At 43.5% G+C, this 26,552-nt stretch overlaps 3 protein-coding genes across 6 annotated transcripts in view; 2 read left to right on the plus strand and 1 right to left on the minus strand.

Annotated features, from left to right (window-relative positions):
* LOC138949227 (hamartin-like) overlaps positions 1-11,568 on the plus strand; it is a 55,075-nt gene extending 43,507 nt beyond the window's left edge. For 2 of the 3 annotated variants that reach the window (XM_070320994.1, XM_070320995.1), the window contains exons 19-23: positions 3,260-3,407; positions 4,531-4,619; positions 5,382-5,450; positions 6,548-10,682; positions 11,167-11,568. In XM_070320994.1, coding sequence (XP_070177095.1) covers positions 3,260-3,407; positions 4,531-4,619; positions 5,382-5,450; positions 6,548-7,288 — 1,047 coding nt within the window. In that variant the 3' untranslated portion in view covers positions 7,289-10,682; positions 11,167-11,568. The remainder of the gene's footprint in view (positions 1-3,259; positions 3,408-4,530; positions 4,620-5,381; positions 5,451-6,547; positions 10,683-11,166) is intronic. The other variant, XM_070320996.1, reaches the window with a different exon arrangement.
* Positions 11,569-15,140: 3,572 nt separating this feature from the next.
* On the minus strand, positions 15,141-24,188 carry LOC138949229 (small ribosomal subunit protein mS40-like). Its single transcript, XM_070321000.1, has 6 exons — positions 24,031-24,188; positions 22,909-23,065; positions 22,196-22,290; positions 20,910-20,981; positions 17,454-17,580; positions 15,141-15,326 (listed from the first exon to the last, which is right to left on the minus strand). The coding sequence occupies exons 1-6, from the start codon at positions 24,100-24,102 to the stop codon at positions 15,247-15,249; spliced, it is 603 nt and encodes a 200-aa protein (XP_070177101.1). The 5' UTR covers positions 24,103-24,188; the 3' UTR covers positions 15,141-15,246.
* Positions 24,189-24,734: 546 nt separating this feature from the next.
* LOC138949228 (serine/threonine-protein phosphatase 1 regulatory subunit 10-like) overlaps positions 24,735-26,552 on the plus strand; it is a 41,374-nt gene continuing 39,556 nt past the window's right edge. Inside the window, exon 1 of one of the 2 annotated variants that reach the window (XM_070320998.1) lies at positions 24,735-24,962. The gene's annotated coding sequence lies outside the window, so the exon portion shown is untranslated. The remainder of the gene's footprint in view (positions 24,963-26,552) is intronic. The other variant, XM_070320999.1, reaches the window with a different exon arrangement.

The following is a 26,552-nucleotide window of genomic DNA, read 5'->3' on the forward strand; positions in this document are numbered from 1 at the left end:
AGCAGGAGCTAGGAATACCACACAAGGCTATCTCCCTCGCTCCCAGTCTACGGTGACACAAGGTTATTGGGTGAGTATAAGTTGTGTCACTCTAAGAGCTTGAGGTAGAGACACAGTGAGATCCTAGCTGGAGCCAGGAATACCACACCAGCCTTTTCTCCCTCGCTCGAAGAGCCTGAGGTAGAGACACAGTGAGATCCTAGCTGGAGCCAGGAATACCACACCAGCCTATCTCACTCACTCCCAGTCTACGGCTACGCGTCGTTTTTTGGGCAAGAAACGTGGCAACTCGGGTGCTGACTAAGACCTTTGTCAAGTCAGAACTATGCATCAGACCAAGAGAGTACACCTCCTGCCTCAGGCAGGGGCCTGAAAACAACTCTGCATAGTCACCCTAGAGCTCAGCTCCACAAACAGCTGAAGTGCCCCAGAGCTCACAAAGCTATGCTGGTCAGACAATGCAACACTTGCCGCCCGCAGCCACGCCTACTGAAAATCCAGATATGGACTTGGGTGATCTAGGCAGAAGTACTACTGAGATCACAACATAAGACATCTTTGTGAGTTCAACTACCAGGGGGCAGAACTTTGCATCAGCCCAAGATAGTGCACCTTCGGCCATAGGCCGGAGAACATCACTGCATAGTCATCTAAGAACTTGTGAGCTCTATAGAAATCTGGAGTGTCCCAGAACCCACAAAACCTATGCTGGGCAGACAACCCAGCAGATGCCACCTACAACCATGTTTACAGAAAACCTAGATCAAGGACCTGGCTGATCAAGCCAGAAAACGGTCCTGCTGAAATCACAAATGGGACCTCTCAGTGAGTTGCATGCCAGGCATGGCACCCTCTTGAGTAAGACAAGAGCGGTCATTCAGCCAATAAGGGCTCAGAGATGCCCATGGTCACTGGGGACCCCCTCACGCTATAAGTGTGGAATTTCAAAGTAAGAAGCAGGTTTTCCCCTTGGGTAAAGGCAATACAGCTGGCTGTCTTTCACTTGCTATTCTAGGACAAATGGTACCTTTAACCATTAAGGGTAGGCTTATAGCCCCCACATTCGTTGAGACAGGCACAGGAAAGGTGCAGACAGTGACCGTACTGCTGAGCGCACTTGCGCTTACTTCCTGTCACGCAGGAGGAACAGCTAAGTCAGCCTGAATTTACACTGGTATCTGTGCCTACCATCCTCATTAGAGAGGTAAATTCAGAGAGGATATATATATTCATTCATGCGACTGGCACAATTGTTTGCCATGGAAAGTGGTGCCTCAGACCAGAATTCTACAGGATCTCTGGAAACTCTGTCAATCTCCCTTAAATGGAGGATCAGTCGCAGAGACGCACCTTGGTGATAAGTTCAAGGTATTAGAGGAATTGTTATCTCTGACCATTCCTCATCTTTTAGGTCGTTCACCTGATCCACCTGCAGAACTTTACGTTGCTGGGGAGTTGGGTCGCTCAAGGCGCATAATGGCAAGTCATAACCATAACCCAACATTGATAAAGACAAGTGATCAGAGGAATAGTAACGACCATCGAGTAGAAACCAGCTCTACATTGACAGGTGGGACTTTCTTTCGATTGTCCCTTTCTGGAGCAAGTTGACACAGTGGCAACAATGCAACTTGCCACTCGCCCGACTCAGGATTTCTTGCTTCTCAGTCCGATGATCTATCCTTTTCTTCCCCCGATTTTACAGGGGGGATTCCGGACAAATGGGCTGAGTCGGGTGAGGTGACACTAGATTACCGATCGAAAGTCAACCCTCCAGCCTGTTATCTATTCTCCTATTAGTTAAATTGAGGTGATGTATTCGAAAGAAATATGTATTTTTTACAAGTAAAATGACTATTTCTAAGAATACTCACCTCAATTTAACCAGAGACCCTCCCACCAACCCCGCTATTGACTTAATAGCTTCGAATTGAAACTGGGGATTATGGGCATTGGCACATGCGCAGAGGGGTACTACCGACAAAGGGAGACTACTCCCCTAAATGGTATACCGACGGAAATCTAGAGTTAGCGACCTTGTTTACAGTCTAGTACTGGTAACATAGGACGCTTCTCAGTCTAGCACTCGTAAGTAAGGTAACTCCTATTAGTTAAATTGAGGTGAGTATTCTTAGAAATAGTCATTTTACTTGTAAAAAATACATTTTGTTATACAGTGGTATCTGCAGTGTGAGTCACAACCACCACCCCCCTCGTAAGGCGTCCGCTCCGTGATCGGGAGGTCGTGGGTTCGAACCCCGGCCGGGTCATACCTAAGACTTTAAAATTGGCAATCTAGTGTCTGCTCCGCCTGGCGTCTGGCATTATGGGGTTAGTGCTAGGACTTGTTGGTCCGGTGTCAGAATAATGTGACTGGGTGAGACATGAAGCCTGTGCTGCGACTTCTGTCTTGTGTGTGGCGCACGTTATATGTCGAAGCAGCACCGCCCTGATATGGCCCTTCGTGGTCGGCTGGGCGTTAAGCAAACAAACAAACAAACAAACAATCCACCCCCCTCGCCCCCCCCCCCCCCACCCCCTCCACAGTTAGAAAGGCCACCTGCAATGTAGGGACACTTTTGGCTAATACTATGCGTGTCCTTTCATGGCAGGTTTGTTGGTTAGTTGTTGGGTTTTCCTGTTCCTTCAAACTATTTGGCTATTTGGGACCAATTCAATTTTGCTTCCTTTCTTTCAGTTCTATCGTCATGTGCAGTGTTAGTGTTAGTGTTGTAGCTCTGCTAGTCAAAAATGAGACACTCCATTTTCAGTTTAAATCTGATGGGCACAGTAGCCTAGTGGATAAGACGCCGGCCTCCCAAGCGTAAGGTCGTGGGTTTGAATCCCGGCCTCACCTGAGGGGTTAGGGGTGGACATTTTTCCCATCTCCCAGGTCAACTTATATGCAGACCTGCTAGTGCCTTATCCCCCTTCATGTGTTTACTCAAGCACAAGACAAAGTGCGCACAGAAAAGATCTTGTAATCCATGTCAGAGTCCGGTGGGTTATAGAAACACAAAAATACCAAGCATGCTTCCCCATAAATCGGCGTATGGCTGCCTGAATGGCGGGGTAAAAACAGCCATACAAATTAAAACCCACTCATTCAAAAAAACACAAGTGTACGTGGGAGTTTCAGCCCATGAACGCAGAAGAATAAGAAGTGTAAATGTCTTGAGGTGATGGAGAGTGGTGTGTGGTGCAGGTGATACAGCTGCTGTAAATGTCTTGAGATGATGGAGAGTGGTGTGTGGTGCAGGTGATACAGCTGCAGAAGGAGATGCTGCTGATGGGTGAGGCCCAGGACCGGCTGCAGAACCACCTCCAGCAACAGCAACGCATGGGGCAGGAGAACTCCGTCCTGGCCTCCGAGATGCTCATCCATGCCCTCAAGGCCGAGATGAAAGGTAAGGGAGAGGGGGGATAGGGAGAGGGGGGGAGTGGTACACAAGAACTCAGGCCTGGCCTCCAAGATGCTCATCCATGCCCTCAAGGCCGAGATGAAAGGTAAGGGAGAGGGGGGATAGGGAGAGGGGGGGAGTGGTACACAAGAACTCAGGCCTGGCCTCCAAGATGCTCATCCATGCCCTCAAGGCCGAGATGAAAGGTAAGGGAGAGGGGGGATAGGGAGAGGGGGGGAGTGGTACACAAGAACTCAGGCCTGGCCTCCAAGATGCTCATCCATGCCCTCAAGGCCGAGATGAAAGGTAAGGGAGAGGGGGGATAGGGAGAGGGGGGGAGTGGTACACAAGAACTCCGTCCTGGCCTCTGAGATGCTCATCCATGCCCTCAAGGCCGAGATGAAAGGTAAGGGAGAGGAATGGGAGTGGTACACAAGAACTCCGTCCTGGCCTCTGAGATGCTCATCCATGCCCTCAAGGCCGAGATGAAAGGTAAGGGAGAGGAATGGGAGTGGTACATGAGAACTCCGTCCTGGCCTCTGAGATGCTCATCCATGCCCTCAAGGCTGAAAGCAAAGGTAAACAGCTTTGGGGAAGTTGGGGGGGGTGGGGGGGCGGATTGATGGGATGGGAGGAAGAAAGAATGAAGAATCAGCTTTAGCATCAGCAATGAGTGGGACCCAAGAACTCTGTCCTGGGCTTCGAGATGCTCCCATATTCCCTCAAGGTGGAGATCAAAGGTAAACGGCTTTGGGAAAGTTAGGGGAAGGGGGAGCGGGGGGGGGGGGGGGGGATTGAGGGAAGGGCAGGGGAAAGGTATCTCCCGACCTTCTGTGTTTCCGAGTAGAAATAGACCCTCAAGGCTAACCAAGACTAGTTGAGGTTGTATCAATGCGCTTCGCCAGCAGGTGTTAAATGAGCAAATTTTTGGTGTTCAACAGAAATTAACACCAATAATCTGGCCAATCACAGAATCTGTTACATTCTAAACCCAGTTTGATTGAATTACAATATCAATTTGCTGCTAGTAAGATGTGAGGTGTTGAGCAAATGTGTTTATTCATTTTGTAAGAGGGAAAAGCATGTTCTGGATTTTTGATGATAATTAAACACCCACATTTGCTTGCAGGGGTGAAGAGAGAAAACATGCGCCTGACCCTGACGCTGGAAGCAACACAGTGCAGACTCATGGACCTTGATGAGTTCTCCAAGTCGAAGGTACAGTGATACGTTAAAATTAATATTAAAAGTCCTACGGTTTTGAGCCATTAAGGACTTGAGTGTTTGTCCGCTTTCGTACAGTGATACATGTCTTTAGAGGACACTTGTAGTTAGGCAAGCGTCCCTTCACTACAGGTGTCCTTTCCTGATGGGGACATTTCGCTGAGGTCGATAGACCAGAGCTGCCAACTGTAATACTTTCAGCGTAGCATGCTATATTGCAGCAGCAATTGCTATGCTTTTACTCAAAGTCTAAAATTTCCACACTCTAGCAAGCAATAGACATTTTTAGGAAAAAAGTCTCAGGATTTTCAAGCGCTGTGGCAGAGTTGTGCCCCTTACAGTGAGGCAAACAAGTCGAAATGACAACATGCCGCTGAACGGCTTTGACCCGCCATCATGGTGAACAACTAACTGTGATGTGTATGTTGTATGTGTACGTAATAGTAATTCTGCAATGGTTGGTCTACAGCCGGTTAGCAGCGTTACGTAATTTTGACTTCCTTGCTTCACTATTTGAAAGCACAACTCTGCCACAGAGCTTGAAAATCCTGCCAGAGTTATCTCTGAACATCGTCTGTTACAAGAATGCAGCACGCACGCACACATACACAGGTATGCACTCACACATGCACCCAACACACACATGCTCGCACGCATGCATGCACACGCACAAACAATGACACACACACGCACATTACGAACATATTATGCTCACTTGTATTACAATGCTATTGATGGGGTGTTGTGTGTGTGCAGGATGTGGTGATGGGAGAAGTGAGAAACACCTTCGAGGAAGCCAAGGCCAAACATGCTGAGGAGCTTCAGGTGGGGAAGTGAGAAAATGAAAGGGAGAAAGAGAGGCTGTGTGTGTGTTAGTGTGTGGTTGTGTGTGTGGTTATGTGTGTGTTAGTGTGTGTGTGTGCATGTGTGTGTGTGAGGGAGAGAGAGGAATAAGCATGACTTGTGTGTGTGTGCATGTTCAGAGAACACTGAACTGAACTTAATTTTTCAAGGATTAAGATTTAGAGGCTGGGCCTTTTCTTACATTCTGTCTTAGAGGCAAAGGGGTCGCCCTGTACAACACTGTAGTCTGTGCTGATCATTGTTGTGGACTTGTTATCATACAATGGGGACCCCTTCTTCGACCATTTATCATACAATGGGGACCCCTTCTTCGACCATTTATCATACAATGGGGACCCCTTCTTCGACCATTTATCATACAATGGGGACCCCTTCTTCAACCATTTATCATACAATGGGGACCCCTTCTTCAACCATTTATCATACAATGGGGACCCCTTCAACCATTTATCATACAATGGGGACCTTCTTCAACCATTTATCATACAATGGGGACCCCTTCTTCAACCATTTATCATACAATGGGGACCCCTTCTTCCACCTTCACAAATCTGAGAAAATCAGGTCTTAAAAAGGGAGGGAGTCTTAAAATGGAGGTCAATGAACAGAGGCTATTCACACATCTGAGAAAGTAGTCTTAAAAAAAAGGGAAACGTCTTAAATTGGGGAGTCTTGGGGAGTCTTAAGAAGGGGGTTCTATTGTAATGCATTTTGAGGAGGATCAGATTCTGTCTTTGGGGAAAAGTGTGAAGCATTTTCTTGTGCAACATTTTGGCTTGTGCTTATCATTGTTCTGACTGTATCATCGTCATCATCATCATTGTCATCATCATCATCATTATCTGTAACGTGTGTATATTGGTGTTTGTATTTTAATTTTTTACTTCTTTAGTGTTTATGTTTCAGTTTAAATTGATAGCGTTGGTTTGTGTGTGTGTGTGTGTGTGTGTGTGTGTGTATTCGTCCCAAGGACAGATTTTAAGAAAAGGCCCAGCCTTAAATCTTGATCCTTGTAAAATAAAGTTCAGTTCAATTCTGTGATTGTTTGATTCCACCAGGCGGTGGATGAGAAGTACCGCAGCATGCTCCACATCAACCAGCAGGTGGACGCCCAGGTGCTCAAGCTCCAGGCGGAGAACGACTGTCTCCAGCAGAAACTCGTCTCCTCCCAGCTCCGGGCGTCCCGCAACCGCGACAAGGACCGGGGTCAGTCCCCAGGGGCGGGGGGAGGAGGCCCCTCATCTCAGACATCGTCTCCAGCCAGAGAGGAGAGTCAATCGCCCAAAGCGGAAACTTCCAGTGGAAAAGAAGAAGCAAAGGGGACGGGAGAGAGGGAGGGGGGCGGAGCATTACCGGAGAGGTATGAGGAACCCCGGAGAATGTCCCGCCAGAGCAAAGACAGTGGCCGAGGAAGCATGCTGACCTCCGGCCAGTTCATAAAATCCGCATCGATCGAAGAGTCGACGTCTTCCAAGACAGCTTCGCGCAATTCCCCGGCCCCTGCATGTCCGTCGGACTCCAAACTCTGTGCGGAGTCTTCAAAAGCCAAAGCTAACAGTCCCACGCTGCCAAAAAAGGGTGGAGAAGTGAGGGGAAAGAAAAAGAAGGAAAAGAAAGCTGGCGTCAGGGAGCAGCAAACTGACACAACATCCCAGTCGTCGGACGGCCCCCAGGGGTTGGCGGCCTCTCGTGCCATGATGTACACAGACAGCGAAGACAATGCTTCGCATTCCTCCAACAGCAATCTGACCACGGATAGTGGGGTCTACAGCAAAGTGGAGCATGCTAATTTGAATTAGAAAATACGCAATTTTCCCAGGATCAGTACAAAAGCCATTATAAATAGTGATACATTTAATGAGGACAATGCCCCATGTTCTTCTGACGTTATCACAGATGGTGGAGGGGTGTACAGGGGGCTTACCGGTCATAACATCCACAAGTTAAAACGTCCACAGGTGAGAACGTCCACAAGCAAAAACGTCCACAGGTGAGAACGTCCACATTTGGTCAGAACGTCCACAAGCAAAAACGTCCACAGGTGAAAACGTCCATAAATATGTCCCAGTGTGTGAATGTGTGATTGACCATTGACATTGTGTAGCCAGCTGAGTCGATGGAAGACCTATCTTGCCAATTCTCGAGTTGCAGTAAAAGTGGTTTATTTTGGGAGTTTGTTTAGACGTAAAAGATAGAAAGATGGGTGAAGTTTGTGGTTAGAAATAATAATATTTTACTTTCTGTTTCTAGTTCTCATTTCATGCGTTTGTCCGTTCAAACACCAATAATAATAATAATAAGAAGAAGAAGACGAAAAAGAACACAAACAAGAAAATAAAAGAACAAGAAGATGAAAAAGAAAGAAAAAGAAGAAGACGAAAAGAAAAAAAAAAGAACAAGAAGTAGAAGAAGAAAAAAACAGCGATTGTGTATGCTTGAGTTTCGCATAAAGCTTTTTTTCTGAAAAGTCTTAAGTCAGTTATCTTTTCATGAATATTTTATTGTAGCAAATTATTATAAAGACAACATGAATTTAAACAAGAAAAATGTTCAACACTTTCAAAATAAATTGTCCTTATTCATACTAAGAACAAGGGATATCAACCCCCCGCGGGTTAGGGGGAAGAATTTACCAGATGCTCCCCAGCATGACGTAAGAGGCGACAAACGGATTCTGTTTCTCCTTTTACCCTTGTTAAGTGTTTCTTGTATAGAATATAGTCAATGTTTGTAAAGATTTTAGTCAAGCAGTATGTAAGAAATGTTAAGTCCTTTGTACTGGAAACTTGCATTCTCCCAGTAAGGTAATATATTGTACTACATTGCAAGCCCCTGGAGCAATTTTTTTATTAGTGCTTTTGTGAACAAGAACAAGTGGCTCTATCCCATCTCCCCCCTTTCCCCGTCGCGATATAACCTTCGTGGTTGAAAACGACGTTATACACCAAATAAAGAAAGAAAGAAAGGGATATCAACAAATGAAAGTATACGTGTTTTCTTAGTATGACCAATTGACTTGTGGACGTTTTGACCATGAGCATGTGGACGTTTTGACTTGTGGACGTTATGACTGGTTTCCTACAGGGGTGTAAAGTAAAATTGAGCATGCTAATTTGAATTACGCAATTAGGTCCGTACAAAAACAGTATATATAGTGATACATTTAATGAAGACGATGCCCCTTATTCTTCTGACGGCAGTCTTCCGACGGATAGCGGGTTGTACAGTGAGGTTGAGCATGCTAATTTGAATTAGAATGTGAAGGGCGCTGTGTCTTAACCCTGGAGCAATTTTTTGATTAGTGCTTTTGTGAACAAGAAACAATTAACAAGTGGCTCTATCCCATCTCCCCCCTTTCCCCGTCGCGATATAACCTTGAACGGTTGAAAACGACGTTAAACACCAAATAAAGAAAGAAAGAAAGCTGTGTCTTAAAACAGGAATTCCACTGTAGTGTTAACATGTGGTACTGTCAAACACGCCTTTTAAGACCCCCCAATTTAAGACTAATTCTTCCATTTTAAGACCTTGCTTTTTTAGCTTATCTCTTCATAAGCTCTGTAAATTGACCTCAATTTTAAGTCTCTTTTTAAGACCTGATTTTCTCCGATTTTTGAAGGCCTTAAAAGGCGGGTTCCTCTGTATACATTTAGTGGTATACAGTTGTACCTGGGATGTGGGGACCTTCCAGTGAGAGAACACCTCCTTAGAAAGGACACCTTATTTTGTCCCTGTGTCTGTTTATGTGATCCAAAATATACCTGTCATGTCACCACAGGCCACCTACAATTCTGGCTGGTCCTCAGGGTGTGTGGTCATGTCACCACAGGCCACCTGCAATTGTGGCTGGTCCTCAGGGTGTGTGGTCATGGCACCACAGGCCACCTGCAATTGTGGCTGGTCCTCAGGGTGTGTGGTCATGTCACCACAGGCCACCTGCAATTCTGGCTGGTCCTCAGGGTATGTGGTCATGTCACCACAGGCCACCTGCAATTGTGGCTGGTCCTCAGGGTGTGTGGTCATGTCACCACAGGCCACCTGCAATTGTGGCTGGTCCTCAGGGTGTGTGGTCATGGCACCACAGGCCACCTGCAATTGTGGCTGGTCCTCAGGGTGTGTGGTCATGGCACCACAGGCCACCTGCAATTCTGGCTGGTCCTCATGGGGTGTGGTCATGGCACCACAGGCCACCTGCAATTGTGGCTGATCCTCAGGGTGTGTGGTCATGGCACCACAGGCCACCTGCAATTGTGGCTGGTCCTCAGGGCGTGTGGTCACGGCACCACAATTCTGGCTGGTCCTCAGGGTGTGTGGTCATGGCAGGTGCCACTGTATTTCTGTCCAGCCAAATTTGAGACTGATGGTTCTAGCACATGTCAGACAGGAACAGACCATGTTCCGAAATAACTCTGTCAGGTTTGTATCAGTTGTGAAAGAGTGAATACCCTTGCTTTTAGTGGGTCAAACAATCCACGCAAGCTCCTTGTTCACGTCTTTCAGACACACCCCTAGTTAGTGACTGACCTGTGGTTTGTTTGTCCCACTAAAAGCAAGGGTATTCACTCTGTCACAACCCATACACACCTGACAAGTTATTTCCAGAATTCGTCAATCGCTGTATGCTAACATTGCTACCATTCAAGTGTACTGTCATGGCCAGAGACAACAGAAATCCCTTGCTGCTGTGTGTTTATTTAATTTATGAGTGTAAATATTATTCATTTGATTCCATTCCAGTATTATAATTGATGCTAATGATATGTATGGTGCAAGGCGTTGCTGTGCAACATTTACTTTTGTTCCTTCGAGGACTATTGCTATTTTTCATCCTAACACCACACCACACCCCACCCCTTGATTAAGATAATTATCCAAACTCTCCCTCCTGCAAATCTTGGCTTCCTCACTTGAAAGGGGGCACCCATTGAAAAACTATTGACCCATCTCAAATGCCTGCTCATAATGTAGAATCAAAAAACAAGAAAGGCAAGTTGTTGGAACGGTGTTATTGACAAAATTACGTTACAATCACAAATATATAGACTCAACGTTTTTTTTAAGTGAACAGGCAAACAAATACATGTAGTCACAAAAAAATTATCTTGATGGAATCAGTTTTCGCCCACTCACCAGGAAGCCGAGCGAATGAATCTTTTTGAATGAATAATTTTTGATCTGCTCATAATGTGCCCAGTCCCGCAGTGGGGCACTGCGGTTATGAAATTAAAGGCCCCTCCTGTTTTTGGAACCGCAGGAGCTTTCTAGTTTGCTGTTAGGTAGATTTTTGGTTCCTCTTTCCTGTCATGCTCTCTTTTTCTTCATGAATTCTTTTCTTTTTTCTGCCTTCTTGCTCATTCACCTGTATTTTTTCCAAAAATCTCTTCTCTTGCCGCTTGTCTCGCGATTCATGTATAGTTTAATCTGTTAGTGTTCTGATGTAAGCCCAGCAGTAGATAGGTTAAGCCTATTTTAACATACTGGAAACTGGTAATCTTCCAGTAGGTATTAATTTAGTTTTACTAAAGCCTGCTGGGACACAAGTAATGGGTTAGTGCATTTGTAAACAGGAATCGCTTGACAAGTGGCCCCCTTCATCCCCCCCTTCCTCGTCCTGATATGGCTCTGCGTAGTCGGCTGGACGTTAAGCAACAAATAAACAAACAAATAATGTGCCCAGGGGGTTTTTTTGTCCACGGAGAGAGTTAAACAATGTTCATGTCCACCCTTTAGATGTTAACTCTCTGATAATGTGCATGCATTTTCTTGCCTTCATTTGCAAACTTCTGCTCATAAAGCTTGACATTTTCTGAGAAGGTGTCGCTATTTCATGATCCAGTGGAAATTTCTTTTTGATAAGCACCTGCTCAGGCTGCTGATTTGCTTGGATGACAAGGTAGACAACTGTTTTGCTTGTAATAATCAGTCAAGCTGTGGTACATGTACTAATTAGATTCTTTGTTTGCTCCCAACAGAGAATAGCATGTTTTGCATGAAACTGCTGGTGCTTGGTGTCTGTTTCCTTTTGCATCTGAATGAAATGACTTGGACTTTGAAATAAAGTTTGTTTTTACAAAATCTATTCAATAAAAGGGTCTCATGGAGAGAATGTGGGTGGTGTAATGTTTTTTCCTTTCTATTCAGAAGAAGAGCACAAAAAAGAAAGTAGACGTCATACTGTCCTACCTCTTTCCGCCCCAGCTCTCAATCGTACTGACGACATCCATGCTCCTTTCCTCCCTCACTCGTCTTACCATACGCGCCATTCAACTGTAAATCACGGCAATCTTGTCCGTGTGCCTTGCAACATAAAGCAATCTGAAAATCTTTGTCTGTGTTTTTAACGCTCAGTCAGCAGCAAATAAAGAGACCAGCGCCCCAATCAACGCTTTTATAATGGACAACGACACGGATATCTTTTGCATTACTGAATCGTGGCTCCCCCATAAAGGAGCTAACGCTAAGATCAAGGACTTAACACCCCCCGGCTACAAAACGCTGCCTTACTCTTGGGAAGGGCGCGTAGGAGGTGGGATTGCAATTATCATCAAGGAATCCCTTCTCCCTAACATCAAACCAAAAACAGACTTCAACTTCCCCCACCCGTCTTTTGAGCTCGTTGAGCTGACTCTTGTCCTTTCATCTGACACCCTTCACCTCTTCGTCATCTACCGCCCCCCACCTAGCCGTAAGAACAAGCAGTTTAAAAACGAGTTCCCGGATTTTCTGGAGTACTGCAATGGGCTTAGGGGCAAATTGCTCATCGTCGGTGACGTCAACGTCTGGTTCGATGATGCGCGCCATCCCCTCACTGAGGATATGTGGGATATTCTCAACGTATTCAAACTCTCCCAAACCATCACCGTTCCAACACAGCGCAACGGACACACCTTGGATTGGGTTGTTTGCCGAGATGATGAATCGATCATCAAGTCTTTCACTATGGATTACACTCTACCCTCGGATCACTACTGTGCTGTACTGGACTTATTTCTCCCTAAACCTGAACATCACCCTACCTTCGTCATGAGAAGGAATATCGCCGCTGTTGATGTTGCTGCCCTGACAGAGGACATGCTGGCCTCCATCAACTCTTCCGTCCATCCCGCCGCTCATCAACTCGACCAGTATCTCAAAGATGCTCTAGATTCGCATGCCCCGCCAAGACGTCGCAAGGTGTCGTCGCGGTCTTCATGTGAATGGTATAGCGCTGTCGCTGATGAGCTGCGGCCACTGAAGCAGGAGCGACGCAGAGCTGAACGCCGCATGCTGCGACCGTCGAGCACGTACATCGACACAGAGATTTTTAACAGAGCTAAACACCAGGTTAATCGCTTTGTTGAAGCTGCCAAAACTGCATATAACTCAGCCCAGGTACTCGCAGCTAAGACTATGAAGCAGCTGTATTCTGTCACAAATTGTCTGCTTGGTAAAGAGAAAAGCTGTCCTCTCCTGACCATATACACTCCAAGTCGTCTACCCTGTGAATTTTCCGATTACTTTAGAATTAAAGTACAGACAATACGAGAAGAACTTGACTCTCAGCTAACCTCTACCACCAGCAAATTCACAGAGAAAAAATTCTCAGGAACATCTTTCTCGGGTTTTCACCATGTGTCAGAATGTTTTGTCAGAGAAAAAATTGCTGAATCCAACCGTAAGACATGTGAGCTTGACCCATTGCCCTCGTGCATTCTCAACCAGTGTATTGATGCGCTAGTTCCATGCATTACCGGTATCGTCAATGACTCGCTGGCCACCGGGATCTTCCCATCTGTATACAAATCGGCGGTAGTCCGCCCTCTGCTTAAAAAACCTTCCCTAGACCCTAACTGCCTAAAAAACTTCAGACCCGTCTCAAATCTTCCTTTTTTCTCGAAATTACTTGAAAAGATAGTTCTCTCTCAGATCATTGGGCACCTCACCCAGAACAAGCTCCTCGACCATCAGTCCGCGTATAGGGCTGGCCACTCAACAGAAACCGCTCATCAAAGTTGCAAATGACCTTCTCTTAGCTCTCGATCAAAAGCATGTGTCTGTCCTTTCTCTATTAGATCTCTCGGCAGCATTTGACACTATTGACCACTCCGTTCTCCTGACAAGACTTCACAATTCTTTTGGTATTTGCCACACTGCCTTAGCTTGGTTTAAGTCCTACCTCACAGACCGCTCTCAGATAGTCTCCATTGACGGCTTCCAATCTGCTCCATCCCCATTGACTTTCGGTGTCCCCCAAGGATCTGTACTTGGCCCGGTGCTATTCATCATGTACACGAAACCAATATCTAATGTCATCTCTCGCCACTCTGTTTCCTATGAAAGCTTTGCTGATGACACTCAGTTACAAAAATCTGGCCCTATTACTGACCTCCCCAACACAATCGAGACAACTAAGAACTGCATCTCTGACTTGAAATTGTGGATGACCGAAAATAAATTGAAACTTAATGACGACAAGACCGAGATCATGCTAGTTGTACCCCCTTCTCTTAAAAAAGAACCATCCCTTCCTGCCCAAATCTCTATAGCTGGAACTGATATTCAGTTGGCTTCTCAAGTACGAAACCTCGGTGTCATCTTCGACGAAACTCTCTGCTTCAAACAACAAGTCTCCACTGTCTGTAGAAATGCCTACTATGAACTGAGAAAAATTAGCTCCATCCGCCACTGCCTTTCTTCCGATGCTACAAAAACCCTCATTTGCTCTCTCGTTCTTTCAAGGCTAGATTACGGAAATGCCCTTCTTTCTGGTTCATTTGACTATCTCATTGAAAAACTGCAGAAAGTACAGAACAACTCCGCTAGATTAATCACAAAGACCCCTAAAAGACACCACATCACACCTGTTTTGAGATCCCTTCACTGGCTGCCTGTAAGAAGTCGTATTCAATACAAAATTGCATGCATTTGTTTCTCTTTCTTTCATGGTACAGGACCTGCTTATCTCTCCGAGATGTTATCAAAATATTCAAACCTCTCCTCTCTTCGCTCTGCAACAGATACCAATGTACTTAGTAAACCAAAAAGAAACAGAAAATCAACTAACTATGGATTTGAGAGATCCTTCAAGTACCAGGGACCTCTTGTCTGGGAGAAAATCCCCCGGAGCATTAGGGATTCCCAGTCACCATCTGCCTTTAGAACAGCCCTCAAAACACACATGTTTAAGTTAGACCTCTGAAGGAGATCCCATGATCGGTGAGTCATCGGCGCTGCCACGTGTATTATCTACTAAAGTGTGGCGTTCATGAGGATGTGTAAGTGCCTGTGTGTGTTGTACTAGAATAACGTATGCGTACATGGAATGACATTGCGGGTTACCTGAACATTGACAATGACGAAAGAAAGATTGTGTGTGTGCGCGCGCGTGTGTGTGTGTGCGTGCGTGTGTGTGTGTGTGTGTGTGTGCGTGCGTGTGTGGGTGTGTGTGACCATGTTTGAATTTATTCGGATTTAGTTCTCTTTCCTTGTTTGTATTATGATTGTGTAAGTGTAAAGCACTCTGGGCTCGTCACCACGAGGTTTACGCGCTATATAAGTAATCATTATTATTTTTATTATTATTATTATTCAAAACAAACGCATGGCACTCTCCTCTCCCTTGCACACACACCCACACACACACCCACCCACACACAGAGAAGCAAACAGACGAATATTTACATCTTGTTTTAAATCATCAAATGTTAACACTGCATACAACTCTTTCACAAACACAATTTATCATCACACTGACATACAAATGAGCCTTATTCTACTTCTATAATACTTTCCCCTTTGTTTCATCCCAGTACTGGCTGTAATCGTAGACTCGGAAGGGAACATTCTTATCCAAATAACCTGAAACAAATAAAAATAAATGTTAACAATTACATAAAAAAATCCAAATATTGTTCTTTCTGTCATCTTCAAACACCTCACTTCTAAAAATGAGGGAAGAACAAATTAGAATGGGTTAAGTTGTATTCAAATCAACAAATAGCACATATCTGAGGGAGAAATTAATGTCCTTGGCTTGAGGAGAAAAATACACACCAAATGCTCACCAAGTTGAATGCTCAACTCAAAATATAAAAGCTGTCTGCATTGTTGACCGTCTAAATCAACACATATTTCTTTAGACAGAGCATGCATACACCTGTAGCCATATACTAACCTCACCAACTTCAATGTACACATACATCATGACCACACACAAAATGTACTCTTGTCACCTTGACATTGATGAAGCAATGCCTCGCTGAGCCAGGTCTTCATTTTGTCCACCATAATTGATCTGTCTATCCATTTTAAAGACTACTAGGTCCAGACCTGGGAACCCCTGTTTTGCACTGGGAGTATTCTCAAACAAACTAGGTGTATTTTCAGAAAAATAAGCGTACTCCACTCAGCATTTGAACATCAATGATTCAAACGGGTTTCACACGCGTCCGTCGCACCGTTAATTAAGTTTACCAATACATTTAAAACAAATGCTTCTTTCAATGTATACTGACAAAAACTGTAATCATGTGTCAAAATACCGGATCAGCTTCGGGATGCGCTTCTGAAGACAAGTAGTCCAGTAATTGTTCTCCTCGTATTTTTGTTTCACTGGCCGTACTGATCGTATTCTAGACAATCATGCGTACAAAATACGGCGAAATCGTATGGGTTCCCAGGTCTGTAGGTCAGAGTTCTGGTGAACAATTAATCTTTTCAATGATTAAACATTCCATAAATTAACCATTCTGGATTCATGCACGTTTTACACACAGAGAACAGGGGCCTGGTACAGTGGAATCCAGCTATAACGAACCTGGGTATAAAGAAATCCCTCTTTTAACAAACTGCCATTGATTTCCCGGCAGACAGCCTTCTATTTCTTACTTGTTACTTTCCGGCTACATCGAACCTTTTGAACTCATTTGCATAACGAAACCCTTCTTTTAACAAACACGTTTTCATCGCCCCAGAGCCGTTTTGTCTCTAAAAGTCACAAGGCTACAACGAACTGATGTCAATAATTGTCTCCAAAGACAAAAATACACAAAAATACACAAACACAAGTGCACATCGCGTGATGAGCAAACTCTGAACAAACAGCGGGAGGTGCACGGAACAGCCACCGCCGCTGTGTTGACCCAGAACCGCTCCCAACACCAACTGCCACAGAAGCACGTGTTGCTGCCAATACCCTACGTCGCTACTTGCAGGCAAAGTGCAGCGATGTCTGTGACTTGGATATGATCTCCAAATTGGAGTGTACAGTGGAGAAGTGTGCCAGTTCTGAGCAGCGTCAGACAAACATTCTGGACTTTTTCAAAACAGCTTAGAACGTGTGTCGCGGCAGTGTCAGTGTGTGCAGTGTCTTTTTTGACGGACACGGAGATTGATCAGAATGTACATGTACATGCTTTTACACGACTTTTTAAATTTTGCTTCTAAAATTGTGACAATAAAGTGAGCATTTGAACTATGCCTCTCTCTATGGATTATATTAGGAAGCTGTTGAAAACATGCAGAGATTGTACTCTCCAAGGAAAGATTGATGGGACGATCATTTGAAGGTGAGTGGGAAAACTTTTCTTAAGGCCATTTAGGGTTGAAAACTCTACAGCGAATTGCTGATATAACAAACTAAAATGTATCTCCGTTGAGATTCGTTGTACCCGGACTCCACTGTAGCTCAGTTGCTAGAACTAGACTTGTGGTCCTCAAGGCAGGGGTTCGGATCTACGTCGAGATGGACACGGGATAACCTTATAGGCAGACTCGAAGACCGTATCCATGTCACATTCACATGTCACCGCTGACCTTGGTCATTGTGCTTGAAGTGCAGGCGTCTGATTACAGTTTACACCTAAACACACTCACGCCTGGCTAGCCACTCTGTTACTGCTCATATTCCACTGGGAGAAAGAGACCTGAGTTTCCAAGCAATCAAATAATAAAGAAATAAAAATTAAAAATATAACAATTGCTCACCACTGTCCTGTGCTTTCATGACCTCCACCAGCAGTTTGCTGTGCTGCTGCTGACAGATGCCAGTTTTCTTGGTGGCCAAAACCTCTCCTGTGTAAGGGGAGATAAACTGCTGCAGCAACTTCACGTTCTGTAGACAGAGCAAATAGGTAAAGATAGGAATATCACAAATACACACACACAGGAGGATGCATAATACCTCAACAGAAGCAGCAACATAAAAAAATAATTGTACTCTTGATAATATCACACACACAAACACTCTCTCTCTCTCTCTCTCTCTCTCTCTCTCTCTCTCTCTGTTGAAACCTCTCTTCAAACGAGTTTGAACAACATATTTCATTGGTGCAAACAAAACTCAATGATTATACACCCAGGCAAAACTAAATGCATGGTGATCACAACACGACAGAAACACCAACTCACTCCTCTGAATCTTCATCTCAGTTTAAATGAGTCACCCATTGAGCAAGTAACCAGCCATCGTGTTCTTGGGGTCACAATAGACGCTGAATTAAAGTGGCAGTCCCACCTCAACCGTGTTACCAAAACCTTATCTAAAAATGTGTTCCTTCTCTCCAAATTAAAGCATTATGCTGATACCTCAGCACTCAAATTGTTTTATTTTGGTCATATTTTACCTCATCTGAATTATGCATCTACACTTTGGGATGGTTGTAGCGATGTTCACTTGAAAAAAGTCAATTCTCTTCACCGTCGCGCAGCTAAACTTATCATGCCGGGTCCGCAAACATCAACAGATCAAAAGCTTAGCAGCCTTAATTTTTTATCACTTAATGATCAGTTATTATTTAATAAAGCGATTTTAATGTTTAAGGTACAAATAAACGAGACCCCACAGTACATGCGATCATTATTTCAGAAAGCATCAGACAGATATGGCTCTAACAAATTAATTTCCCCACTACCCCGTATTGATTTATACAAAACCAGTTTAGCGTTTTCGGGCTCAACTATTTGGAATTCGCTACCATGTGAGATAAAGGGGTCAAGCACGATTAAACACTTCAAATCGCAACTTCGCAAATATCTGTTGTCACGAACAGTCACATTCTGAAGCTGTTCCTATTTTATTTAATCACCAGAAGCAAGAATGCATCACTATCATAACCTCTATACATTTTGTTCAGCCAAATGATGATGATGATAATAATGTTGACGAAGATAATGATGATGATGAGGTTGTGTGTGCGTGTGTATGTACGTGTGTGTGTGTGTGTTTGTGGAGGGGAGGGGGTGTGTGCGAGCGAGCGTGATTGCAGGCATACGGCGCGCGTGTGTGTGCGAGTCGACTTTTCTTTTCCAGGGATGTCGTTAGGCGTCGGACATCAGACATTGACCGATTTAGAGGCTCAAATGTCCGATTCACATAGCCGCATGGCGGTCAGATGTCCTATCGTTTTGAACTAAGCGCTGGCATTGTCCGATAAGAACTCAATTCCTTCGGACAGCGCGATATTCGTTAATGTTCCTTTCAAGATACACATTTTCAAAAAGCGACCAAGCACTCTTGCGTACAGGTGCACCAAGGTTGTGCAGTGCGGATCTTGCGTTTGGGTGACACCCGTCTGCAGCACATTAAAGTTAGGAGTATGGGAGACAACTCCAACTGACTAAGTCTTGCGTCTGCTTTTGCTTTCAGTTCGAGACATTTTGACGAAGCGCACTGAGTTATGCCACCGAAAAATAAATCTAAAGCCTGCCAAAGTTCAACAAAAGCTGAACACGTTTGGCTATTCAACGGCATCCTGTGCTACATTAGGGTCAAAAACAGGGGGGAACACGGCGAGTCGATCATTCTTGAAAAAGAAAAAATTCTGACGTCCTATTGAAATTTCTGAAAGCGGTCAAATGTCCTATTGATGCTGAAGAGCTAGGACATTTGTCTTATAGGTATGAATTTGTAGCAACATCCCTGCTTTTCCTTTGTATTTTATTGACATACATGTACTTTTCAATGTTCTGTTATGCATTATGTATTCGTATAGGTAATGTTGTAGTTTGTAATACTGTATGATTGTGATTGATGATTGTCCTTTTATTGTCTCTATTTTTATGTCTTAGTTTAGCAGGGACAGATTGTAAGACTAGGCGTCAGCCTAAAATCTCCATCCTTGAGTAATAAAGTTTGTTTGTTCGTTCGTTCTCTCTCTCACTCTCTTTTTTCCCACACACAGTCAAGGATGGTTGGTTATTGCTTTTTATCGTCCCAACAACCTATATGGCTATTTGGGACCGATGCAAGTTTGTTTCCTTTACACATGCAAGGAAAGACAACCCAAAAGATCTGGTCAGTCAAATATTCAAAATACAGTGCTAACTGCGATGAGAGGACACCCTGTGGGGCCAGCCAAAAGCGTCCCTTCATTGCAGGTGACCTTTTCATGCCAGGTACATTTTGGTTTAGGTATTTAACAAAGCAACTACGAAAGGTGTTCTTTATTAAGTGGTGTCCTCTCATCAGAGGAGCCTCACACACAGCTACAGCAATGACTGCACACTCACAACATGTGTGTGACATGTTATCCTTTTGAGAGGAAAAAAAATGTATGAGTGTAGGTGCTGACAAGCATTATTTCAATAGACGTTTTCCGGAAACAACCCTGTCAGGATTTTCTAGCGGTGCTACAAAAGTTGAGTAAGTGCCCCAGACATGGAGGCAAGCCTAGTGACTAGAGGCTGCTGACCAGTTTAGACCTGCCCTTGCGACAAACAACTCTCATGTGTATGTTACGCAGTGTGCGCTTAATATGATACCCTTCCTTTTGAAAATATACTCTTCAGAGTTCACGATTCATTGCGGCAATGACCGCTGGCCCGCACTGTTCCCTGACAACATGTTTTGACTGAGATCACGTGGGTTTAGGAAAACACGTGCTTAGCGATTACTGCAAGCAAATCGGCAGTGAATCGTGACTCCCATGTGCACATTTTCTACAGAAAAGGGTATGGAGTGCACATTGCATAACATACACATCAAAGCTAGTTGTTTGTCGCGATGGCAGGTCTGAGTCCGTCAGCAGGTTGCTGTCACTTGGCCTTGCTTTGATTATCTTGCCTTGATGTTTGGGGCACTTACTCTGCCACACCGCTTGAAAATCCAGACAGAATTATTTCCGAACATCGTCTATTTCTTCTTCTTCTTTTCGATCGCCGATCACACTTGGAGTCCAGATCTTGAGATATAATTAGTGGTCCTCTGCAGCGCAGCCACTGGCCCGTACAGCTTGTTGTGCAGGGACTCCGGCATTGGCCAGACTTCCTCTCTCAGCACCTGGTGGTTCCTGCAGTCTCGTAAGATGTGGGCCGTGTCCTGCTCTGCTTCCCCACAAGAACACATGGAGGAGGGCACAACATGCAGCTTCTTGTGGAGATGCTGGTTAAGTCTGTTTATCGTCTATTTTATTAAGATGAAAAGTTTTCTAGAAATGTGAATACCTTCTGGTCCAGGACAAGATACTCGTCTCTGCAGATGGGGCAGGGGCTGCCAGTGGAAATCTCTCCCTTGCGCTAGATGTAAAGAAAAAATGAAGAAGAAAAATTGAATTAGAAATACCATTGTGAAATGAGCAAGCTTACATAAAAACAACAGTGGATGACATTTTTGCTTTCTTTCCGAGTATTTGTTTCTGTAACAGTGATCATGCTTAACATTTTGAACACCAGTATTTACTAACAGACAGGCAAAATATAATTTTACGAAAAACATTCATTTTGTTTAGGGTTACCAGTCAACTAGAGCCTAATAACAATAATCACTCTATTTGATAGCAGGGATGTCGTTAGGCGTCGGACATCGGACATAGAACGATTAAAAGGCTCAAATGTACGATTCACATTGCCATATGCTGGTCAAATGTCCTATCATTTTCAACTGAGCGCGGTCATTGTCCGACAAGAACTCCATTCCTTCGGACAGGCCGTTATTTGATAATATTCCTTTTATGATAGAAATCTTCAAAAGGCGACCGAACGCGCTAGCGTACAGGTGCACTGAAGTTTTGCAGTGCAGATCTTGCATTTTCCGAACCGTTTGCGGTATGAGCCGTTTGTGTACACCGGTCTACAGCACACTAAAGTAAGGAGTACGGGAGACAACTCCAACTGACTAAGTCTCGCGACTGCCTTAATTTGCTTTGAGTGTCCACAATCACGGGAAGTAAAGTTTCGTCACTTGTAGATGGTGTCGGTACAGCAGGAAATTCCCGGTCTTTTAATAAGGTTAACTATTTATGGCTGACACTGAGAAACTGGCAAACTGTTTAGTCGAATCTGTCAAGCAAAAAGCTGTCAGGAAATCATGCAGTTTGTGTGCCAATCAAAGTAAGAGTGCTGACGTTTTTGATTGCTTTTTAGTTTGTTTGTTTCTTTTTTGTGTGTGTCCTGTTTGAAACAAAAGTAATAAAACATACGCACACAATGTCGGTGCATATTCTGATATATGTGTGTGTGTGCACTTGATTTTGTGTTTTGCACAACATTATAATGTCCTATTAAAATGTCTGAAAGCAGTCAAATGTCCTATTGATACCGAAGAGCTCAGGACATTTGTCCTATAGGTATGAATTTGTGGCAACATCCCTGTGATAGGCCCAAAAAAGTGTCAAATGGAGTCATATTTTCATATAAAAAACAGTAAAATACTGTAAATGTGCAGTTGACTATCACCTTTTTGCTGGCCTTTTCTTCTTCTCTGAACACACAAAGGCTTATAAAATACTCACGATACACGTTTTTCGTGTTTCCGGTGGAATGGACCCTTTGAAGTTCCGTCTGTAGTAAAACCACACTGGCTTCTCTCCGTATACTCCCTGGTATGCTACAATGCAAAGTGAAATGTACAATGACAGTCAGTGCAATATTTCTTTATCAAAACATCATGTGTTGAGGCATGTAATGATGTATGATAACCATAACTTGACCTGGGAGATTAGATTTGAACCCCAAACCGTCCACATGGAAAGCCGAGGTACTATTCACTAGCCTACGCGTCCGTCTAGATCATCTCACACTTAACTATCAGTATTCTAACCACAATTCAATAACACTAAGGTATACTTACATGTACAATAAAAAATATATCATATAAACCACATAACAACACTCATGTTCAGCAGCTGCTGTGAAAAATCATGTTTTCACTGAATAACACACCAAAAGGCATTCCTCTTTCTCCTGAACAAATTGCAACAACAATAACAAGAAGATGACATCATATATGTGTGCACAATACCATCCAAATATCCTCACTTGAGAAAAAAAAGTTGTGGTTACGGAAACATGCCCCTCAACAGTTGGGTTTTTTTTATACCGACCGCAACCACTTTCTTTTTATCCTTCGACTTATCAAATGCTTAACCTTCACACAAAAACACCATCTTCTATGGGCCAGTCAGGCAAAAATAACAGCCACACAAAACAAAACAGCAATAACTACCATTGCTCTCCATGTAGCGAATGGAGGTCTCAGCATCAACATCTAAACGCTTTGGCCTGTCTGAAGTGGACTCTTCTCCTTCTTCCTTTTCAGCTGGCACACATTGTCTGTGCACCATGCTGGTTGCTACACCCCTGTTGGCCGGGCTGGTAAGCATCTGTAACAAAAACAACAAAACAATTCAAGTTCGGAGATCAGTCTGAGCTCTTCTGCTCCTCTATGCAATGCAATCTTTTGAAGCCTATTTATGTGAAGCAAATTGCCACCCCTAGACTTAACCAGGGTTCTCCACAGATGCTCTACCTAAATGGTCCTGGGACCCCCAATTTTGAGGTTTAGGGGGTCAAAGGACCCCCTCAAACAAACTTTAGATTTCCCAAGACCAGGGTGCACTTTTCTGTGAGATCTTCACAAAAGCATCATTTATCCTATTGGTCTGATTTACTCCGAAAATGTGCGATTGTACCAATTCAGCAGAAAATATTGTTGTCTTTGAAATCGAGCTAAGTATACATTCTTGTCCATTCTGCAGTGAGATCTTCACAAAAGCATCATTTATCTTATTGGTCCGATTTACTCCGAAAATGTGCGATTGTACCAATCCAGCAGAAAATATTGTTGTCTTTGAAATCGAGCTAAGTATACATTCTTGTCCATTCTGCAAGGAAACTATATAGACGATTACAGAAAATCAGTACCAAAACAGTATGTATGATGACGCAACAGAAGTGTATCCTGGCCACCTCTTGTCAGGTTTAGTTCGCCGTACGTGGGACCCTCTCCAGATATTTCTTGTGGGGTGTTTCGATTTCTAGTGTGTACGGTACGCATGCAGGGAGGCACTAAACAACTCCACCGAACTATGAAACACACACACACACACACACACACACACACACACACTGTGTCGCAGTGTTCCACACACTCATAACATGTCTAGTTCAGAGAGAGGCATGAACTGAGAATGAGATCCATGGGCAAGGCACTTCGTAGCAGACGAGTTTTAGGTTCTACGCTGCTCTTGATATGATAATGAGAACAAATCTATCGCTACATGAAAGACATCCCACATTTGATGGCAAACATATGTGTAGATGGTGACTGCAAGTCAGGACTTCTTACCAAAAACTTTGATATGACGTTTTTGCTCAAAAACGCCAATCTTCCGATGAAAGTGCCTCCGTAGGCGGCCATGCTTGTTAGTCTCGATTCACAATAACAGTTTCTGCCAACCTGATATCATTCCAGAGGGGGTGTAGGTTGTTAACAAATAAGAAATATATACTTAAAAATGAAAATATGTTGGCTGACATTTGACCGTGCAGCGTTGAACAAAGATATAGAGTACTTCTAAATTATTCAAAATTAATAAATGGAAATCTAGCTATTGCTTGATAAACGGCTGATATCTATTGGATTAGTCCACATCACCTTTTCTAAGAATGGTATTGCCCAAATAACTTTTTTTTTACAAAATAAAATTCTGCACTGTGAGTGATTCTATTATAATCTTTTCAGTCAGTCAATGAGAATAAATCATGAAAATATACACAAAATTCATTTCGATTTCACAAACGGAGATCTATTTCGGTAATCTCACAAAGTTGAGGTGCGCACGTGGAGAGCAGAACTATGTAGCTCGAAAGGGTACAATCTTGATTACTATATATTTTCAGATTTCACCTCAGAAAAAGCGACTGTAGCATAGTCATTACTTTTCTTGCAAGCTATAAAATAACGGAACATATATGTGTCTTTAATGTTGCTTTGGAGATTTACGAGAAAATAATGTTGACTTTCACAAATAAGCATTCTCCCCTGACGAGCGCATCATGTCCGTTTATGACGTCAGTTAGTGAAAACTCTTGTAGGCAGCCTTACGATTCGTAGTCTTTTTTGTAGGTATAATGGCTATACCAGGCTAAAGATCTGAATCTTAAATGCACCAGTCAAATCCACACTGCATTATATCAAGAGTACTGACGAAAATCTAAGGATCGGAGGATCAGAATACCGCGTTCCAGTTGTTAGCCACTCGCATCGTTCTACACAGGGTCAGCATTATAAACTATACCTTGCCAAATGAGCAATATTGTTCTTCTATTTCATAATACTGTAGTTTGAAGAATAACAAAGTATGAGCGTATCATAAAGGCATGGAATCCACCTCTGGATTGAGTTAACGTTGTCGTCGATCATCTCTAGCAAGTTTTTCGTGCTTTCAACTTTCAGGGGTTGGTAGTTGACGAAGAAGCAGCGTGGCACAAATTGACAAAATGACGAGTGTCGGCTTGTCATTTCGCGTATCTGTTGTGTTTGACAGGAGGTGACACAGGTATTCTTAAACCATGAGGCAAAATGTATGTAGGAATGTATCGCGAGACGTTTGCAGCGCATTTTCATCGACAGGTTGCCTTGCCCATTGCCACCTTCGACGAAAAGACGAGGACGCCATATTGGTTTTTCCAAGATGACTCGTCGACTTTGTGTGTTCAACGCTTCGTCCGGGAGATTGCCTGCACGAAGTTTATTTGCTTGCGTATCAAGCGCATTTTATGTTTACAGCAATTTTTGCGTTTGGTTTGTTGTGTTTTGTGCGTCAGCGGGGAAATATTCTGAACGGGTCAACGCAGGTGCAGCTGTTGCCTTATATGGTATGCGTAGATACCGTTGCTAGGGGGTGTGGTTATGAATATGATGCTTAGAGTGTTGAACACGTGCTCAATAACTTTGTGGAGCAGAAACTTGACAAGCTTCGTATAGTGCACATCTAAGTTGACAGAATTGATTTTTATTTCGAGACAGCTCGGATTATGACATACACTGACACAGTAATATATAATATAAACTATGTTTGGAATGTAGGAGGAGGACACAAACAAATGAGGTTGGCTTAAACTTCAGGTTTGTTGAATTGTTAGGTGGACGGGGGCTGTACCAGATCCCCTAAATAAATGCAGATGGATGCTTTTCAGTCATAATTGGTTTATCACATAAAGCGGCATTTGATTGGCATTAAATTTGCTTATTATAACTAGTGACCATCGAGACTGAGAGATGCCCTTCTGGATCCTGTTTGATAGGATAATAGCATTTATTCATGTGAAACAAACTTTGTAGATTGGTGGAAACACAGATTGGTGGAAAATGCAGCAAGGATCTCCGATTTACCTTTTTATATCTAATTATAAAATATGGCTTCACTTCCGATTTGATTTAGAGAAGACGTTGGAACTGACTATATTCTAGTCCTTTGGTGGAACTTGGTAGGGATATTTTGATTAGGTTATTACTATTAGATCAAATGCTAACAGAATGAATTCTCTCATCAAACATTCAGAGGGGTCTCCATTTTGTTTTACTGTTTAAAAATTAAAGTAACCAGGATTTTTTGTTCCAACGCCAGATGTAATTAAGCCATTATTACAACATCAGGTGCTAATTTAAGAAAATATCTGTTTCTTGCTGCTATACTTCACAAAATGTGTACACTAATGTTTCACCTCATTTATTCAATTGCAAAGACTTCTTTCATTGACTGAATTAGCAGCTGACGTTAACAACAACAGACTTGAACTATTTTCCAGGGTGAAAGCAACTCGAATTCGTATGAGGGTAGCCTCAAGATCAAAACACTGTATATG

This window comes from Littorina saxatilis, linkage group LG15 (assembly GCF_037325665.1).
Source record: "Littorina saxatilis isolate snail1 linkage group LG15, US_GU_Lsax_2.0, whole genome shotgun sequence".
In the NCBI taxonomy this organism is placed as follows: domain Eukaryota; kingdom Metazoa; phylum Mollusca; class Gastropoda; order Littorinimorpha; family Littorinidae; genus Littorina; species Littorina saxatilis.

What these genes read in the sequence shown, in the direction of transcription:
- LOC138949229 (XM_070321000.1), bottom strand. Translation starts at nt 24,102, where the DNA reads ATGGCCGCCTACGGAGGCACTTTCATCGGAAGATTGGCGTTTTTGAGC. An exon ending in ATCTTGTCCTGGACCAGAAG is followed by an intron (nt 17,581 to 20,909) that starts GTATTCACATTT and finishes CTCTGTCTACAG; the next exon opens with AACGTGAAGTTGCTGCAGCA. An exon ending in CATGAAAGCACAGGACAGTG is followed by an intron (nt 15,327 to 17,453) that starts GTGAGCAATTGT and finishes TATTTGTTTCAG; the next exon opens with GTTATTTGGATAAGAATGTT.